Source organism: Giraffa tippelskirchi, chromosome 5, assembly GCF_054371585.1.
Source record: "Giraffa tippelskirchi isolate mGirTip1 chromosome 5, T2T-mGirTip1v1.2.pri, whole genome shotgun sequence".
Lineage (NCBI taxonomy): Eukaryota > Metazoa > Chordata > Mammalia > Artiodactyla > Giraffidae > Giraffa > Giraffa tippelskirchi.
Window position 1 is genome coordinate 18,835,170 of NC_137279.1, and position 19,982 is coordinate 18,855,151.

At 52.5% G+C, this 19,982-nt stretch overlaps 1 protein-coding gene across 2 annotated transcripts in view; it reads right to left on the minus strand.

The window, feature by feature from the left end:
* Positions 1-12,335: 12,335 nt before the first annotated feature.
* The window catches only part of QSOX1 (quiescin sulfhydryl oxidase 1), a 39,825-nt gene continuing 32,178 nt past the window's right edge, over positions 12,336-19,982 (minus strand). Inside the window, exons 11-13 of one of the 2 annotated variants that reach the window (XM_081485846.1) lie at positions 16,438-16,617; positions 13,913-14,136; positions 12,336-13,084 (exon numbers count right to left, since the gene is read on the minus strand). In XM_081485846.1, the coding sequence (XP_081341972.1) occupies positions 13,076-13,084; positions 13,913-14,136; positions 16,438-16,617 (413 nt within the window). In that variant the 3' untranslated portion in view covers positions 12,336-13,075. Of the gene's footprint in view, positions 13,085-13,228; positions 14,137-16,437; positions 16,618-19,982 lie in introns of those variants that run through there. The other variant, XM_081485845.1, reaches the window with a different exon arrangement.

Sequence of the window (19,982 nt, forward strand, 5' to 3'; positions counted from 1 at the left end):
GAACAGAGGGGCTGGAGACCGCCTCGGAGAAAATTAAATTGCACTTGAGGGCAAATTGTATTAGGGAATAGAGCCTGTCTCTCAGCAGCCTGCGTCCATTTAGGTGATTAGCTCGGCCCAGCACCTCCACCCCAGAACCCGGGAGCTCTGTCCCTCGGCCCCCGGGAGCTGGGCTGGTGGCCTCTAGGGGCCCAGCCTCCCCTGCTCCACAGATCACACTGGGAGGACCCTTCCCTCACCACTCATGGCCCCCAGGCTCTTTAAGTGGGTGCACCTGGCTGTTCTCCTAGAACACAGGCCGAAAACAAGGACAGACAAGGCCAGAGAGGATAGAGCTGGGATTCGGACTGCTTTAGGCCTGGGGCGGGGCTTGGAGAAGTCAGAGGTCAGGTGAAGACCACTGGGTGGTCAGATGGCTAGAAGATGGGGAGGGTCCGGATAGGAGGGGAAGGGAGAATAGAAGAGGATCCAGTAAGTAAAAGGGCACGAATAAAAGTGAGGAGATGGACAGGAGGCAGGGTTTGAATGGGCAGAATTTGGCACCAGGGAGGAGGTACAGAGAAATACAAGTGACAGACACGTCCACTGATACATGATACATTCATGGACTAGTAAATGGTAAAAATAAATTCAACTGTAAAATGGGCATAATGATAACAAGTACTCTCTGGGGCTGTTGTGCTCCCTAAATGCACATACTGAGTTCCACAAATGTTCAGGGTTATTATCAGCTATTGGTTGTATGTTAATACAGGTCACACTGTATCTGAGCTCTGGCAGAAAGGTCTAGGTTGAGGCCCCGTGACTGAGGCCCACTTATCAGCCCCCTCCTTCCTAGCACCAGTAGGATAGGTCTCTGACTCACAGGCTCGTCTCAACCAGTTCAGCTGGCCTCTAGATCCTGCTGGCCATGAGCCCTTTAAAGAGATGGTGCCTCCTCTCCTCCATATTGAAAGAGTTTTACTTGATTTCCTTCAGTTTCTGGCTGTAAAATCATTTTGTTTGCTTAACAAAAGCCCCTGAAATGTATCACGAGGAGAGCCAGTACACGGTTTCCCGAACAAGGAGAAGCATCAGTGCGCGCGACATAGAGGAAGTTCTGAGAACACACAATGAATGGTGCATCGTCCCTGACCTATGGCCGGAATCAGTATAGTGTGTGTGACCCTCCTCTTGCAGACTCGGATATCTAAGTCTCCCCCAAGTGCCCTGGGGATACAGAATTTCAGCCCCAAGTGAGCTTGACTTTTACACCAAGGGTTAAACTGTGGATTTATATTGCTGGGGTGTTTGCACTGGCTCAAATAGCGAGAAATTTGTGTTCTGGGAGGAAGGCAGAAACGGGGGTGTTCAGAAAGGGAAGTGTGTGCTGTGTGGGGTACAGGATGTCCCCTGCTCGAGGCTGTGAGCAGGATAGTCATGCTGTTTGTTATGACAAGAAGAGAGAAGCCTAGCCCTGCTCTGAACGTGTCCTCCAGCCCAGGGTCTGTCTTGGAGAAGCTACTCTCGCCCAGTGATGGGCTCCAGTAAGCCGCATCAACCCCTACCTGCTGCTCGATTGTCAAGGGAAGGGTTTAGCCCCTGAAGGTACCAGTGAGCCCTGCGAGCTGGCTGGTGTTGCAGATGGCCTGGCACCTTCCCTGTCTCGGCTTCTTAGGCCCCCAGGGTCCAACCAGTGTGGACAAGACCCCTGCTGTCTGAGAACACCCTCCTCCAACCCTCCCCGAATCTGTTAGAATACCTGCTGACCGAGGGCAAGTCCTTCTGGGGGTTCCGGCATCTTCATGACGACAACAACACCCCTGACAATACACATTTCTGCCCTTCCTTGTGTGCCCTCGCCTTATCCAGGCCACTCAGTCATGGCGACCCGCTTGGGCGGCTCTGAGAAGGCATTCGAGCACTGTGGATTCTCACTAGCTGTGCTCTCCAAAGGCGATCTCAGCACAGCAGCCCCTGTGCTGGAGAGCTTGGGCCAGTTACTCAACCACAAGAAAATGGAGAGAGGAACACTTGCGTCTCATGATTACACCTGAAATCACTGTGCTGAGGATTTGACCCTTAACAGGGCTTCCCAGGTGGCATTAGTGGTAAAGAACCCGCCTAACAATGCAGGAGATGTAAGAGATGTTGGTTCGATCCCTGGGATGGGAAGATCCCCTGGAGGAGGGCACGGCCACCCACTCCAGTATTCTTGCCTGGAGAATCCCAGGGACAGAGGAGCCTGGCGGGCTACCGTCCATGGGGTCACAAAGAGTCGGACATGATAATAAACGTTGTTACGAAATCCTCAGGCCCCGCAGTAAAGAAACTGTCTTGTTTGCCATTATGCTTCCAGCTCCAAGTGTAGGGCCCTGTATATCATGGGGTCTTTGGAAATGTATGTTACATAAAGGGATGAAGGAATGAGTGACTTTGTAAGTAATCCACTGCTGCCATCGGAGACCTGCAGGAACACACCCTCCCGGCGGCAGCTGCTCCCAGGGTGGCCAGCGTGGCCCTGTCAGGCCTGGTTAGGCTGCCGGGCCTGTTATCAGTGTGGTCACCGGCTGGCGACTCGAGCTAACTCAGCTGTCACGACCCCACTTACCTCTCACCCCTAATGGTCCGTGGCTCTTTATGTACTTCCTGCTCTCCCATGACACTCTTTGGACTTTATTACGTGGACCACGTGGTCCCTGTGATGAGAGTTAAAGGAGAAGGAGAAAGCCTGGGATAACAGCCCAGAACCCAAGACACAGGAAAAGCCGACGAGTCTCCCGTGTCAGCGCAGCTCGCTGGGACGAGGCTGGGGGGTTCCTGCCCACCAGTCCTCAGGGTGCATGCTGCTTCTTCCCTTCTATCCAAGTTCTGGTCCCCCTTTCAGGCCACCTCAGGCATCACAGGGCCAGATCCTCAGGCAGGAAGCAGCTAAGGGGACTTCTAGCCCATTGCCTGCCCTCAGAATTAAGTCTGTGGGCCCTGCAGGGCGGGCATCTGGGGGTCTCTGTATGGACCCAGCAGGTGTCACGGGCTCACTCTTCAGAAGCAGCCAGGACCACTTCCAGGTAGTTCTGCCCAGGACGATCCCTTCCTACCAAGTTTTGCTTTTCAATAGATTTAGTTGAAAGTGTAATTTTACTAGTGTGTGTGTTATATATGCTTTATAGTTAGAGCCTAAATTATTGTAAATAGTTACAAAATCACCATTTGGAGTGACTTGCTTTTTCACCATTTATTTAAACTACAGTGATGAGAGGTGATCTCCAAAATTCAGAATTCAATCTTGTCTTTTTCAAAGTGGGCTGTGATTTTTAACTGAATTTTCGATTGTTGACTATTTCCTAAAAAACACAGAAATGAATTGCTCTCAAAAATAAGCTGCCACTCACTTCCCTGACTGTACTAAGCCCCGGTTTGCCTCCTCTCCCTACTCCCTTATTCTCCCTTTAAAATGCCCTTTCACCTCTACAAAATCCAATTTGAGTTCTGTTCATGATGGACTCTTTTCCTGTTGCAAAATATATTACTGATTAACATCTGTCCTTACCACTTAAAAGAAAAATATGGCTGCCACCTATGTGACCACATCCTTAAAGTGCGCACATACCATACCACTTATGTGGAGTATACCTGTGGGGTTTATATTAGTCAGAAAAGGTCATGTGGCCATGTGTCACACAAGTGATGCATAATGAACATCTCTAGTACCTGTGCCTTTGTGGAGTCCCCACTCCTCAAATCTGGGCTGGGCCCGTGACTGACCTTAACCAACAGAATGCAACAGATGTGACCCTGCACCAGTTCTGGGACTAAGCTTCACAAAGGCATGGCACTTGGGAGCTTGGGACCCCTGTGTGTGTGAGCTCTGCTGGAGACATGGTATGCCAAAACCTCACCAGGAAGAGTTCATCAATGGACAAGTCTCACAGTGCTTCTGAGAACAAAACACTTTTTTGGCATCTCTGCTTTCCTTAGGGTGCTGAGTGCAGCCAGGGCAAAGAGAGCTGAATTGGCCTGGACAGAGAGGAGATGGGTGCTAGCAAAGTCAGGAAGCATTTTTCTTACTAGAGCGAGTGGAGGCCCTGCTTTCATTCATCACTCATTCGCTGAGCAGCCAGGGTGACCAACAAGGAGATACAGGGATGGAAAAAACTCAGCCCCTGCCTCCCCAGAGTTCAAGTCTGATGGAGGAGGCCTTGTGGTCAACACATACCTTCAGCAGTGTGATAGGAGCAACAAGAGAGGAAAAAAATGGGTCAGGGGAGGAAGAGCCTGATTGGGGTGGGGTGGGGTGAGGAGGGCCAGGAAGGCTTCTCAGAGGAGGTGTCATAGGATTCCAGATAAGAGCTTGGTGGGGAAGGATTTCTGGTGGAGAGAAGAACACAGATGAAGGCCCATGGAATGAGAGATCCTGAGACTCAGGGGACCCACAAATCTTACTGTCCAGCCTGGGGTGGAGGGTGTCCATGAGGGTGGTCAGAGAGGCAGTGGTGTGGGGGTGTGGGCAAGGGTCAGAGCACAGCTGGGCAGGCACACCAAGGTCTTACATGTACTGGCTGAGGAGGACGTGGGCCTCAGGCCTGAACCTCTCACACCAGGGACATCTTGCTGACAAGTACCTGAGACCGTACTGTCTCCTGCTGAAACACCCCACCAGCCCCTGCTGTCTGCACGTTCAAGTCCAACTGACAGGCTGTTCCTTCAGCCCCCTGCTGAGGCCACGTCCCACCTACTCTTGGGGCTCCCCCTTTTTCCCCCTATCCCCGCCCCTCCGCTAACTTCTCTGTGAACCCCTGCTCCTCCTGAAGAGGAGGGGACTTCTCAGGGCTCCTGGGCACCTCAGCCATCCCAGGACTGAGTTACAATGAAACCCTTTACAGTGAAATTATAATGGGCCTTGGCTTCTAGAACTCCAGCCCTTAAGGGCAGGGCACTGTATACCTATTAGCTATAAATGTCACTGCCCTTCAGGAGATGCCCGCCCACAGCTTTCTAGAAGAGGGTTGGATGTGTTTCCCAGTCTGCAGCATGTGTGGCCACGGCCTGCTCACACACACACACACCACACCCCCACACACACATGCACAGCATGGATTCAGTCTTTTCCATCACAGAAACAGGGCAGCTGTGACAGGAAGGGTTGCTCAGGCCACAGGCTGCACACAGAGAGGAATTCTCTCAGGAAGAAGCAGAATTAGCCCCACGCTCTCCCCTCTCCCGGCTCTCCCAGATGCCTCGAGGTGACAGCTTCCTTTAGGCGGGTAATCCACCATGAAGGCCGCATTTCACACTTGCTGCTCTGCAACTGGCCTGCGGGGAATTGCTCCTGGAGAGTGGAAATTGGAACTCGTCAGGGTAATTTGTCCATTTTACCACCCACGGTTCGGGCTACTGCCTGTGGTCTGACCTGTGGTTGGCCGTGAATGAGACTGGCCTCAGAGAGAAGACTTTGACAACACGGAGTTTCCTGTCTTTGAGGAATGACCCTGAGTCGCTGTGGGAGCTGGGCCCTGTCACTGCTGTTTCATGGCCAGAGGGAGTGGCCAGGCCTCCAGACCGGTTCCAACATCCGGGGCCCAATGTGTCCAGCAGCCAGGGGTGTTGGCTGCCTGGTTTTCCTTTGTTGCTTAGGTCTCTAGAGTCCACCCCCTTCCCAATCCCTAGCCTGCTGTGATTAGGAGGGAAGGCTGATGGTATTGATCATGGGATCATGTCTGAATCCCTATGATGTGCTGGGCCCTGTCACGTACACGTTTAGCCCTGTGCTATGGTCTTTACAGATGAAGAAACTCAGGCTCAGAGAAGCACTTGCCAAGGTTATGTGGCTGGTAAGGAGCAGCAGCAGGATTTGAACCCAGGTCTCTTGACTCTAAAATATCCTTTTACCACAGTGGGCAACCTCTCCAGGCGGCTCTGTGGTAGAGAACTCGCCTGCCAGTGCAGGAGATGCAGGAGATACGGGTTCAATTCCTGGGTCAGGAAGATCCCCTGGAAAAGGAAATGGCAACCCACTCTAGTATTCTTGCCTTGGAGAATCCCATGGACAGAGGAGCCTGGTGGGCTAAAGTCCATGGGGTCACAAGAGTTGGACGCGTGCGTGCGTGTGTTCTCAGTCACTTCAGTTGTGTCTGACTCTTTGTGAACCTATGGACTCTGGCCCACTAGGCTCCTCTGTCCTTGGGATTCTCCAGGCAAGAATACTGGAGTGGGTTGCCATTTCCTTCTTCAGGGGATCTTCCCGACCCAAGGATCAAATCTAGGTCTCCTCATTGCAGGCAGATTTTTACCACTGAGCCACCAGGGAAGCCCAAGAGTTGGAGACAACTTAGCAACTGAGCATAGCACAACAGCCTTAATAATTTGCTACAGTCTTGTTTTTCACTCATCCTAACATTATTAAGCATCTTTGATGCTCAAAGCACTGAGTGGCACTGAAAGGGGTATACAAAGGTACAACATGCTTTGAGAGATGCAGATCCCAGGATATAGGCCCATTGATTCAGAAGACATTTGGCCACCTGCGATGGGCCAGGCCCGTGTTAAGTCCTGGCGCTGCAGTGGAAGAGGGGGAAGACTGTCTCTGTCCTCATGGAGCTCAGAGGAGTTGGGGGCGGAGGCCACAGCCAGGCGACCATGCTGCTGGGTGGGAAGTGCTCTCCTGGGGTGGGCACACCTGACTCAGGATTGAGGGGCTCAGAGGGCTTTCCTGATGGAGTGAGGTCTCAGCTGAGTCCAAAGTCAGATCACAACTCAAATGCCCACGGGGCAGCTGAGGTCAGGAATATAGTAAGCTAGCTCCATTTTTAAACGGAGATATGCTCTACTGAGTATCAAATATATAGGAATATTCTTCACAGATAATGCCCTCTTCATTTTCCTTGAAACATGACTCGTGGAGTTAGAGAAGTATTGCTCTCTTCTAAATCAGCAGTGCAAATGTGATGATAACTGGTAACTGCCTCTTGGCCTCCAAACGGGGAACGCAAAAGGAAGAGGTGGTAACCACAGCTATCAGAAACCCAGTTGCCCTGTGGCTACTGCACCCTGTGGGGGGAGGTCTTCTGAAGGTGGACATGTAGGTAGGTTCCAGGTTTTGGTCAGTATCTCTGATTACTTCCTTAGGATACATTTTGAGCAGTTTAATTACCGAATCAAAGAGTATAAACATCTTTAAGATTGATTTTTTTTTCAGAAATATTCTGCCAACTTATATTATTACCTTTCCAGTATCAGGTTTTATCTTTGCATGATGTATAGAAAAGATACTACATTAATCTCTCACTTCCTTTACTATTGAAAAATTGTTTCATATATTTTTTGATCTTTGTATTTCTTCTTTTATGAATTGACAGTTCATATTCTTGGCCTGTTAAAAGTGTTTTAAACTGTACAAGTAATACATATTTATTTAATGCAAATAAGAAAATACAGATACGTAAAAAGAGAAACAAATACCTATAACTCCACCACTGACTATTAACCACTATTTTTTTGGTGTGTGTATCCCAGGTCTACATCCAGTATCTATAAGTATATGCGTGTTTCTTTTTTAAAAAATAAGATCATACTATTGTAACTTCATGTTTTCACTTACCAGTACGGTGTGGAAATATTTTCAGGTTAAAAAGTACACATTCAAATCATTTCTGTTGGCTGTGTTGTATTTCATTGTAATGATGTACCAGAATTTAATCAATTTCCTAACTTAGACTGTAGGTCTATGTTATTTTGGTATTATAAATATTCATTATTTAGCAAATCTTAGTAAGTATACTCAATTACTTTCCCAGGATAAATTTTAAAAGTAAAATTGTTGGATCAAAGGTTACATATTTCCTTAAAGCTTTTAAAACTTATTACCAGTTACATTAAAAATTACACATTTCCCAAAATTTGTATCAGTTTATACTACCACTAGCAGTGTTTGAGAGTACTCTGTAGCAGATTGTATTAAGGTGACCTCAGCAATCTCTTCCATCTAATATAGTTTTCAGAACTTTATCACTGCCCCATCAAAAGGTGGAACCTAGGACTCCCATTCTTGAACCAGGGAAGGCCTTTGTAGCCGCATCCCGGGTAAACCTTTAAATCTGCCTCAACCAACAATAAATGACAAAAGTAATGCTATTTGACTTTTGAGGCCAGCACAAAAAACTGCCATGCACTCCCACTTTTTTCTCTTAGGATGGTTGGTCTTGGAGATCACCTACTGTGCTGTGAGAAAGCCCAAGAAGCCTGTGGAGAGTTCCATGTGAAGAGGAACAGAGGCCTCCTGCCCACTGTCTAGCTGAGCTTCCCCGGGACAGCCAGCATCAACTTGCCAGATGGATCACACTCAGATACACTGCATGGAGCAGAGATGAGCCGTTTTCAGCTGAACTCTGTTCAAGGTGCCAATTCACAATCAAAATGAACGACTGTTACTGTTTCAAACTGCTAAACTTTGGAGTGGTTTTGTTACATAGCAATAGATAATAGAAGCATCTCATTTCCTCCCACTCTAGCTACCACTATCTTTTTTTTTTTTTCCCCTTCCACTTTTGCCAACAGGAAAGATAAAAGGGGTTTTAATAATTTGGTTCATTATTTTTAATAGGGCTTTAGTGCTTTTCTTACTTATGATAGATCTTGAAGATCCTTTAGTTCTATTTCTTTTCCTTGCTGTTTTTCCATTTCAATAATGTTTATTGCAAAAATTCAAAGACAAACAAGTATTTAAGTCAGAGCCAGGGCTAGGGTGAGGCCATGGAGGCACCTGGGCACCAAATTTAAGGAGGCACTCACTCTCAGGGGCTGACCTGCCCTACTGGGACCCTGAAGATAAATGCCTCCTTAAATTTTGCACCCTATATACCTCAGTTGCTCACTCTAGTCCCAACCCTGTTTTAAGTCCACCCAACCTCAATTTCTACATATAACTGTACTGGTTATAGCTTGGCTGTATATTGTTCTAGACTTTTTCTAAACAGTAACATATATATGTAACAATGTTATAAATTACATTATTAATATATATGGATATATTACATTTAATAATTTACATTTACTACATTTACATTAAATTATATTTATTATGTTGTTAAATATGTATATATATTAATGAAGATAGTAATAAATAGTAATATTTATGTTTACAGAAATGTACCCTTGGACATCTTATGTCAATACTCACAAACTGATCTTTCTCCAGTTGCCATATTTCATAATAGACATATCCCTTTGTAATTCTTATTGCACATATTTCCAAGTTCGTTTCATATGTAGCTTGATTTTATTTTAAACTTTATTTTTTAAAATTGGTGTTATCAAGTAGATCAAACTCTCACCTGAGTTTTTTCCATTGTTCTTATGCTAACAAAAACATTATTCAGCTGTATTTCCCTATGCGTTAGTTTTTACATCGCTGGGATTTATTTCAATGTATGGTGCGAAAATGGGATTTCAACCATTTTCCTCAAATGATCAGTATTCTTAACATCATTTGCCAAACTCTGTAACCATCGAAAGTGCTGAGGTTTGTGAACGTGATGCAGACAGGGTAGAGCAGATTCGAGACAGACAAGATTCTGTTCCCCTCAAACCACAAGCTGTGATTCTGAGGCGGCAGAGGCTCCCAGGAAGACCTCGGTGAGGGCAGGAGGCGCCATCGCGATGGTGGAGGAAGGGGATTAACAGGCAGCCCTGGGGCCCACTTTCCTCCCAAAGAGTCCGGCCACCCCCAGGGAAGGGCCTTTTGCTGTCTCTGTGTAGAGATGAGCAAGTCTTGCCAAAGAAGCACCTGGCAACTTGCCAGCCCTGCCAGGTGGCGCTCACCCTAGAATCGAAGCAGATGCTCATGGAGTCTCCCTCAAGATGTCCAAGGTCAATGCGCCCATGACTGTCGCTCTTAGTTTTACCCCTCTTGTTGACAGAGGGCCCCTTACCTTCGCCCAGTGACTTCTAGACTTCTTCCTCCCTGTCTGGTGCCCACGACTGGTACTGGCTGGGCACCCTGCTCCCAGCCCCAGCCCTGCATAGGCACAGATGACACCTAGAGGGAAGGGGCAGAGAGGGTGAGCAGAGGGACTCCAGTGACCCTCTGGAGGCCATCACACCCCACTCATAAGCACGCTCTCCTCTAGGGCAGAGACCAAGGCTTGGGGAGGTGACACCCACCTCTGAGATGAACAGTTGCTGAGGGTCCCCCCAGCCCCACCCTGTGCCAAGGGGACAGGGAGGAGCCAGGGGAGAGGGGGGCCACCTCTCTGGGACCTCCACAGCCCAGGGGTGACTTCTGAATGGAGCAACCCCTCCACCCCTGGGTTTTCCCTTCCTTCAGTTCTCAGAGAAGCCTCCCCACCCCTCTTCCATTCTCTATCCTGCAGAGCACTTACCACAATCTTTAATTTTTTTCCCCTCACCTGTCTGTCTTTTCTCTAGAGCGTAAGCTCCACAACACCACCTCTCTCTCCTCTGTTTATCCCCAGCTTTTAGCCCAGTGCAGCATTGGAAAAAAATTCTTAAATGTTTTTTATAGCTTTTTGCTTAGAATTTCTTGTATTTGTGATTTTCCTTTGTTGCAGTTGGCACGTGCTCTCTCTGCCTGCGATGTCCTCACTTTCCTTGGGAACACCCACTCATCTTTCCACACCCAGCACAGCCCGCCCTCCTCTAGGAAATTATTTCTGAAGTCAGTATGGAACATCCCAGGCAGAGGTGAGTTTGTCAGGCCCTGGAATGAGGACCCTTTATTTTGCAGGGGTCCTCCGAGGACCCTCTCCTGCAGGGGAGCTCTCCTAAGGTGCAGAAAACAACTTGGAAGGACAGGCGGGCGGTGCTGAAATCACGGAAGCCCTGGCTTCCAGGCTGGCAGCCCGGGTGGGGGAGGGGACCAGCTGGTGGGCGAAGCCGGTTTATCGATGCTGATGCTGCCGAGAGCCCTGGGGAAATCAAGGTGAAAGGCAGCAGTCCTGCTCAGGAGGAGGCCCACCCCTGTGTATCAATCAGAGGGGCTGGGACAGGGTGGAAAGCTGCTCAGGCCGTCTGCCAGGGGCCAAGGTGAGGACGGAGACCCACAACCACCACCAGGGCCCCCCGTGGCCCCAAGTAAGGCCCTGCTCCCTGCCTTGGGCACCATGGGTAGTCACAGAGTCAGCTTTTCCAGCCTAGTCCTAATTCTGAATGCCTCAGCTTGGTTTTAGAAAATACGGTCACTGGAGCCATAAGGGCTGGCTGATAGAAATCCTCTGCTCTTGGCATTGTGTCAGGTACCAGGCGGTGGAGGAACAGGCGTATTCAAGTGTTCTTGGCCCGGGGGGCCTTTTTCACCCTCTTGTGGGCCTGTCAGCCTCTCAACCAGGGCCCAGTGGGGCGGGGGAAGATGCAGAGACGGCCTGGGAGGATGGAGCAGGCAGGTGGATGACTAGAGTAGGGACACAGAGAGGGAACTCTAGGGAAGATGAGAGGCCCGCAGAGAGGCTCCAAGCCGCCATCCACTCGCAAGGTCAGGCAGCTAACGAGGTGACCCAGGGCTATCAAAGCAGGGAAGAGGGGAGGGTCACCCTCCCCGCCGGCTGCCCTAGCAGAGGAGCAGGCCCGGCATCCCACCTGCTCCGCCCGGTGCCGAGGCCATCTGAGCAGAGGAAGATGTCAAAGAGAAAACCCCAAATCGGATTGAGGCTCCTGCTCCCCCTTAATGAGGTTCATTATCAGCGGCTCTGATCCTTGTAAAACCCAGCAGGCCGGATTAGGGGCAGCCTCTCTAATCTGGCTGACTCCTCCCTGCTGAGCAGCCAGTCCAGGCCGGCTCTCACAAACAAGCCCTCTCCCCTTCCTCCAGGGAGAGTGGAGATGTAGGCCACCTGGCTGAGGAGGGCCAGGCAGGTGCAAGCCAAGGTTCCTGGAGCAGGACTGAGAGCACCAGGCCAGGTGCTCCCGAGGAGGGTAGGGAGGAGGAGGAGGCGGCATTGAGGGGCTCCGGGCACAAAGAGCTCTGTGGGCAGTGGGGGATGGCCTGTCCAGGAGGGAGGGGCTGTGACAAGGCCCCTTGATCCCCCATGAGGTGACTGGATTCCAGATGAGGCTGGGTTTTGCATATTTTATCCAGACCTGGACGGGCTTCCCCGGGTGGACCAGCGGTAAAGAATGTGTCTGCCAATGCAGGAGACACAGATTTCATCCCTGGGTCAGGAAGATCCCCTGGAGGAGGAAATGGCAACCCACTCCAGTATTCTTGCCTGGGAAATCCCACAGACAGAGGAAACTGATGGGCTACAGTCCATGGGGGTCACAAGAGTTGGACACGATTGAGCGAGTAAACAACAACAGCAATCCAGACCTGGACGCTAGTAGCAAGTTAAAGAACACACCGGTGCTTGCCTTAACAAAATAATTTATTCCACAGCCCCCGCTAACAGTGGAGGGAAGTGGGAATCGAGCCTGCGGACAGCGTCACCCTCCCCTCTGACCCTTTTAACCTCTACATGTTGGGAGGTGACCCTCGAGAGGGACGGCGCTCTCCTCACTCCGGCTCCCTCCACAGTCATAGATTAGCATCTATTTTGGAGACTAAAATCAAAAGACAGAAGACCCAGATCGGAGACTGGGTGTGGAAAGCACATTCAGAGCAAAGGCTTCACTGGCCCTCTCACAGCTAAGGCACTAGAGACCCAGACAGCCCTCCGTAAACCCCATGCCCCAGCCCAGTACCGTCACACACCGGCTCCACCTGTGCTCCTCCTGTACCCAAGGTTTGGGAAGGGAGCCAGCCAGAGGCTCTCCTCCCAAAGACCTCACCTGGGAGACCAACATGACTTCCAGAAGCTTCCAGGGCCCCTTCCAAAGCCAAACCCCACCCGGGGACCGGGGGGGAGGGTCTGAGGGGCTGGAGGATGGGCAGGCACAGAGGGCCACAGGCAGTCCTTCCTTCTCTGGCACAAAGGGCTCTTTGCAGCGGGACGGACGGAGTCCTGGGAAGCAGGGAGGGGGTCCACTCCAGTCCTGGAGCCCCTCCTTTGGAGAGGGGAAACCTTGGACACTGCAGCCTCATTGGCCCCAGTTTAGGGCCAACACCAAGCGGGAAACACTGAAGCTTCAGGGAGAATGAGGCAGGACTTCAAATAAGCTGAAAAAGAGGAATTTGGCGCTGAGAGGCTGCGGACAGAGCCTCCTGACCCCACTGCCCAAGGCTGCCCTTGCCTGTGCTGGCAGATGAACCTGTGCACGTCTCCCTGTCTATGGACCATCCCTTTCCAGAAGCCCCGGGGAGGTTTCACCACAGCAACTGGTTTCGCTGGGTGTCCCTGGACAAGGAGCAAGGGGAGGGGGGCAGAGGGGGCTGGAAGAGTCCGTGGACGGCAGCTCCCTATCCTACCCCCCTTCCGGGTTGGACAGTTCAGGCGGCAGGGAGGCTGGCATAGCCCTTCAGAGCCCTTATCCTGGCCCGGAAGTAGGTGTACACGGCCAGCAGGCCCATGAAGGACAGGGAGTAGAGCCCCACGCAGAGGCTAATGTCCAGGTGGGAGAAGTTCCCGCCCAGCACCTGCAGCCACTGGCCCTGGCCCTGCCCAGCCCCAGCCTCGGGCTCCCTGTCAGGGATGCCTGCCAGCTGCTGGGAGCTGTGGCCCACTCGTCCCAGCTCTGAAGAGCCTCCGGGGAGGTTCCTCCCAGCCAGGAACTCGGCCAACAACACAGCTCCTGTGTCTCTCCTGCTCAAGCGCTGCTCCCCCTCTGGCAGCTCCGACTCATCCCTGTGAAGCTCCACTACGTGCCCAGGAGCTCCCAGGTCTGGCTCATCTGTGGCCGCACCGAGGCCAGCCTGCATCTTGGGGTGACTTGCCCCAAGTCCCGCCACTGGGACGGTGGCTCCAGGGGTCTTTATCCCTGAGCCCACCGGGATCTCAGCCTTCTCAGGGGCCAGGGTAAAATTTCTGGTTGCCAGCTCCAGCTCCACCTGTTTTGAGGTGACTGCCATCCTCTGTGCACCCCTCCGGGGGCCTGGCCCAGCTGAAGGAAAGTCTAGGACGATGTTGCTTGGGGAGAAGTGGGTCTTCAAGAAGGTGAGGGTGTTGTCCAGGTCCCACACAGGCGCGCCCCGGAGTTCATTGTGGCAGGCGGAACAGAGCTCGCGGGGCGGCCACTGCACCTTGGGAAACTGGGGGTCCTCGCTGGGGTCACCTGGGAGGAGAAGAACGCACACAGGCTGCCTGTGATATGCTGGCCGCCTGGAGACCCAGACCTCACCCTCCCATCACGGTGCCAGCTCCCTCATCTGCACAAAGGGAGCACCGCTGCCCTGGGAACAGGTGTGCATGCGAGAAGGCAGATGACTGAGCTAGCACAGGGCCTGGCCCACAGCACAGCCAACCGGAGTGCCTGTCTGGACAAGGAGGTTCCTCCCCACCCCCGCCCCCCCCACTCTCTCCTCCAGCCACTTCCCCATGTTAACCCACTGTCTCTGTCACCTTCGCTGCTGGGTTGTACCCCTGGACCAGACATGGGAAAGAGCGAGAAGACTCAGAATGATCTGTCTGTCTCAGAATGATCTGTCTTTGGTAGGTCCATTAGCATTAATCCCTTTTGCATTTTTCTGAAAGTTCCCAAGTTTTACATGAGTGACAATACATTCTTTTTGTAATGTTTTTAAAGCAAGAGTTCAAGGCATATGGTAGTTTCGAGGCTTCTCCTGCACCCCCTGCAGCCCTCTGGGGTAGGTAGCGGGTAGTGGAATTTCTGGGCTTCCTTGGTAGCTCAGCTGGTAAAGAATCCATCTGCAGTGCAGGAGACCCTGGTTCGATTCCTGGGTGGGGAAGATCCCCTGGAGAAGGGATAGGCTCCCTACGCCAGTATTCTTGGGCTTCCCTGGTGGCTCAAATGGTAAAGAATCCACCTGCAATGCAGGAGACCTGGGTTTGATCCTTGGGTTGGGAAGCTCCCCTGGAGGAGGGCATGGCTACCCACTCTAGTATTCCTGCCTGGAGAATCCCCATGGACAGAGGAGCCTGGCGGACTACAGCCCATGGGGTTGCAAAGAGTCAGACACAACTGAGCAACTCAACACAGCACAGTGGAATTTCCTCCTCAGGTGGGTCCCAAGGGCTGGGCGCCTGGATGGGGGAAAGGACACTCAGGAGAGAGACAGGAAGTTGCCCTTCCTGCCAGGCTGCTGGGGCCCCAAGCAGGGCCAGCTCTGTGGGCAGGGCCCCAGGCTGAGCCCCAGAGGGCCTGCCACCGGCCCCCAGCCCAGTGTCATCTGAAGAATGGCAATCAACCCATCTCTCTTGGAGGTGGCACCTCTCCTAAAGGGTTTAACAGGGGGAAAAAAAAAAAGTGGTTGGGCAGAATGAAGCAGCAGCAGCAAGTGATGTAAAAATCAGAATGGTTATTTTTGGGGAGGCAGCAACATGGAGATTTCAAGGGTTCAGTGAGAAGTGATAGCGAGCAGACCTTGCAAAGCGGGCACTCCATTTGCACCTGCTCATTATTGTTACTGGCTGATCTGAAAGAGCAGTCCTAGAGCGAGTAAGGGCACTGACTTCCTGGCCTGCCAGCAGCAGCTGGGTCCCTGGGGAAGCCGGGAGCCTGCAGGTCACACGAGGCTGGAGGCTCAGATGAGCATTTGGTGGCAGGGGCGGGGCAGGGAGAGAAGGGGTGGGAGGAGAGATGGCACGCGTCTTCTTTTGAAGTCTACCAGGAGGCCCCAGGAGATGCAGACAAGGGTAGCCGCCTACCGCCACCTGCTCCAGTGGCTCCTTTAACCTCAGCCTGCCCCGGCCTCATCCCCCGCCTTCCACCCCTGGGAAGTCTGTCCCAGCCAATGTACTTCCTCTCTCCCCGAAGAGCAGCCCAGGCTTCCACCCACAGATGGCTGCTGGTCACCCCTGGAGTTTAATGCTTTTGTCTGTGGGACCCATCAGACTCCTGCGTATGGGGGAACAGAAAACACTGTAAACTAGAAAACACTGTAAACACGGGAAACGCAGAAGACAAGGCCTCCTCCTGTGAGAACTGGTCCTTGACTTCCAGGAAGGTTTTTCTTCTCAAGCACATTTTATCATTAGACCCCTCCCAGGGGGGTGGAAAAATCCAGCTCTTTTCTCTTTACTGGCTTGAAAAAGGGGTCAATAGCCAGGAAGCAGAACGGGGGAGCCAGGAAAAGGGACCCCAGCAGGCCAGAGGGAGTGGCCGTGGTGTGGGGCAGAGAGAGAGCAACGGCATTGGAGGCCCAGGATCTCAGGGTGCCAAAACCTCAGTCTCCTCGTTTAGGAAATAGGTCTAGTGATGCTGGCACACATCAGCAGGGCTGGGAGAGCCCATGAAGGGGGTCCAGGGGCACCTTAAGCAGCACCGTGACACATGGAGTGTTACCTAGGGGGACAGTCAGGGTCCCGTCTCCTGCCTCTGGTCCAAGTCTCCCAAGTTCCCCACCTCACCCTCCCTCTGCAGGTGACTCCGGTCTTGGGGGTGGCCCTTCCTTACCTGCAAGGCGAGCATTGACCCTGTTGTGGCTGGACCAGAACCAAAGGACGGCGCTGTCCAGACTCCTCACCCGGTGCATGGAGCCAGCAGCCATCCGCTCAAAGTGGCCAGCGCACTCTCGGCAGCCAAAGAAGAAGCGGACGTAGCCCCGGATGGCCTGGAGGACCTCCTGGGCCTTGGCTACAGGGAAGAGGAGATTGTCACTTACCGGGGCCCTGCAGGTTGCTTGGCCCTGCCGACCCCACCACCATCCCCATCACATGCCCACCACGGCCTCCTCTGCACAGGGCACACACACTGGGCCCACCTGACATGGGGACTGGTCTCCTTGCCTACTTCACCTTCCAGGGGTGGTCATGGCTCTGACTCCATCCTCCCCAGACTCTTAAGTCTCAGCCTCCCTTGTCTGCCTCTTATCCAGGCCCTCATCACTTACTACACTCAGGATAAAGTCCAAACTCATCATCAGGACACTCAGGCTCTTACAGATGTGGCTGGAGAGTTAGGCAGGGTCTGGAGTGCCCACCACCTGACCTGTGGGTCCCTACCCTGCCCCTCCTGCTTCAGGCTTCCTGTCATGACCTGCCCTCCATTGCATCTCCTCCATCAGGCACTACATACCCAGAGCCCATCCTAATCCAGCTCTGCACATCCCCTAATTTGTCTCCATCTCTCCTCAGTCTGCTCATGCCCTCCCACTGGGCTCTCTGGACTGGCAACATCACAGGCTCTGAGCTTCTTCTTGCTCCGACATGGGCTCCTCCCTGAAGATACCACTGCTCTCCCAAACCTGCCCTTCTTGAACCCTTTTGTCTTCCACACTCTACACACCTCAGGGCTGGAAGTGGTGGAGGTACCTTCCCCGCTGTTGGTTGTGTCCAGACTCTCTCTCCTTCCTACAGTGAAACCCCCCAGCCCTTTAAAAGCCTGTCTCCTAGTCCCACCCCTCCACCCACTGGGACCTCAGCACCCTGCTCACCACCACTCCCTGGGCCCTTGGTTTTAGCAACTTGGGTGTCCACACCAAGGTGTGCCTTGCCTCTCACCTCCTCAGTCCCCTCAGCTCCTGCGTCCACCCCCATCGCCCCTTTTGCCTGCCCTCACGCTCTGTGCCTCACCCCTCCCGCCTTCTCCAAGATTTCAATCCTGTTCATATTTTCATTTGCTATGGCATCATCCATTTCCTCCTTGTATGGGCTCCTTCCGACAGGAAAAAATAACTACAATAAAGAAATTTCTCTCTGACCCGGGTCACATCCCAATCACTCCCCCAGTACCTCCAATTTCCCCTTGGCTCTTCTCTCTTCAGCCCAATCCACTCAGGCCTTTCTCTCCACTAAACCCCTGAAACAGCTCTTGCCAGCGAGGTCCTCCCCCTTGCACCACCTCCCCCAGCCCAGCAGCATCCACTCAGCTGGGTCCTCTCCCTTGAAACTCTTTATGTTGGGGGCCTTCTTGAAATTGCAACGGCGGCTCTTTCTTAGTTTCCTTTGCTGGCCCCTGCTCCCCACCCACCCCCAGCAGAGGTCTGGAAGCTGAATGCCCCAGAACTCAGGCCTATTTGCACTCTTCTCTGCCCACCCGCTAATGCACTCATCCAGTCCCCAGGTCTTAACTACCATCTACACGCTGACGACCACAAGATTTGTGTCTCTGTCATGGACCTCGCCCCAGAACTGCGGGCTCGACTGTCTGCATCTCCATTCAGAGACCCCATAGATGCAGACGGTTACGTGTGCTCTCTCCCCATCTACTACCACCCCTGAGCCTGCCCATTTCTCAGCTCACAGAACCATCATTCATCTGACGTTCAGGCCCAAGTCCAGGGTCTGACTAAAGTCCTTCATCCTGCACATTCTTTATCCAATCCCTCATTGAGTCATATCAGCTCTGCCTTTAAAACATACCCAAATCTGCCCACTTCTTACACATGCTCACCTAACAACTCTAGCTCGAGCTGCCACTGCCTCTCCTGGACAAGTTCCACAACGTCCTAATTGGCTGCCCCGCTTCCACCTTGCCCACCCTCCACCCAGTCATCTCTCTAAAGCATTGTGTATATCCCTCCCCTGCCAATGGTCTCCAGTAGATTCTTATAATGCAGGGACTGAAATCCGACTCCCTCCCTCCCCAGGACCTCTAAGTGCCCACCTCCACTCCTGAAGCCCCCTTCTGGCCCCCTCTGGTGCCGCAAACACGCCAGACTTGTTTCCTGCTCTTTCTAGTCCTTGACCTGTGTTACGGGCTGAACTGTGTCCTCTAAAGTTTTTATGCTGTAGTCCTAATGCCAGTCCTTCAGAATGTGACTGTATTTGGACACAGCATCTTTAAAAAGGTGATTAAGTGAGAATGAGGTCACTGGGGTGTACTCTATTGCAATATGACTGGTGTCCTTGTAAGAAGGGGACATTTGGACACAGCCAGGAACACCCACAGGGAGGACACTGTGATGACCCAGGGAGACAATGGCCATCTACAAAACTAAGGAGAGGCCTCCGTAGAACCCACCCTGCCGACGCCTTCATCATGGATTTCCAGCTTCCAGAACTGTGAGAAGACACATATCTTTTGTTTAAGGCCCAGGGTGTAGCAGCTCGTTGTGGTGGCCTGAGCAGACTCAGATGGCCCAGGGGGGCCCCTGTCCCAGACATCCCATCACTGCTTCCCTCTCACCAATCAGGCCTCAGCACTGGGCCCGTCCTCAGAGGAGCCTCCCCCAGCCAGCCAGCCTGTCTGAACAGGCAACCCCTACCCAGCCCCTCACCCCACCACGGGCCCTGTCTTCTTCACAGACTCACCATCACACCTGAAGTGATCTATCTGTGTGTTTACTGTCTCCTGCTACTGAATATTGTCCCCTCGAGGGAGGGATGTCTTGCTGCAAGCACCACTATACCCCACCCCTAGCACGGGGCCTGGCTCTTCAGAGATGCTCTGTAAATCGTGGCTGACAGACGGGGGCTGGCTGTCCGCATGCCTGGCCAGGAGCGGCCAGTTCCCTCTGTCTCTGCAAAGGCCATCGCCTCGGTCCGGAACTCTGGTCCATCCTCCCCCTCACTGACCTCCTCCTGCCCGTCCCAATAGTGTGGAGCACTCCCTCGCTCCCCCACTCCCGCGCATCCTCCTCTCCCCATTGCCCCTGGGCCCTGGCACACTGCCCGTCAGCCCTGTGCCCACCTGCCTCACAGTCCACGGGGCAGGGCCCGTTTCTCCCACCTTTGTGTCCTCCAGGCTGGGCCAGGGCCTGGCGTGAGCCTGGTCCCTCAGTGAATGGGGGTTGAACTGGGTGCCCACCCATTCAGTCGTTTCGTGTGGCTGAGGGGCAGGGCGAGTGAGGGAGAGCAGTTGCACAGTTTGGGGAAAAAACATGGCAAAGGGGGCAAGGTTTCCCCAGCTTCCATGAGAAAATGATTTTTTTCAGAGGGAAATACAGTAAAGTTGTTGAGAGTCCATGGTATCAGCTGCATAAATTGTGAAGAAGACATAGATCTTTTCTTTACGGGAGTACAAAAAACAGAACCAGATCTCTTTCATGAAGAGTAAAA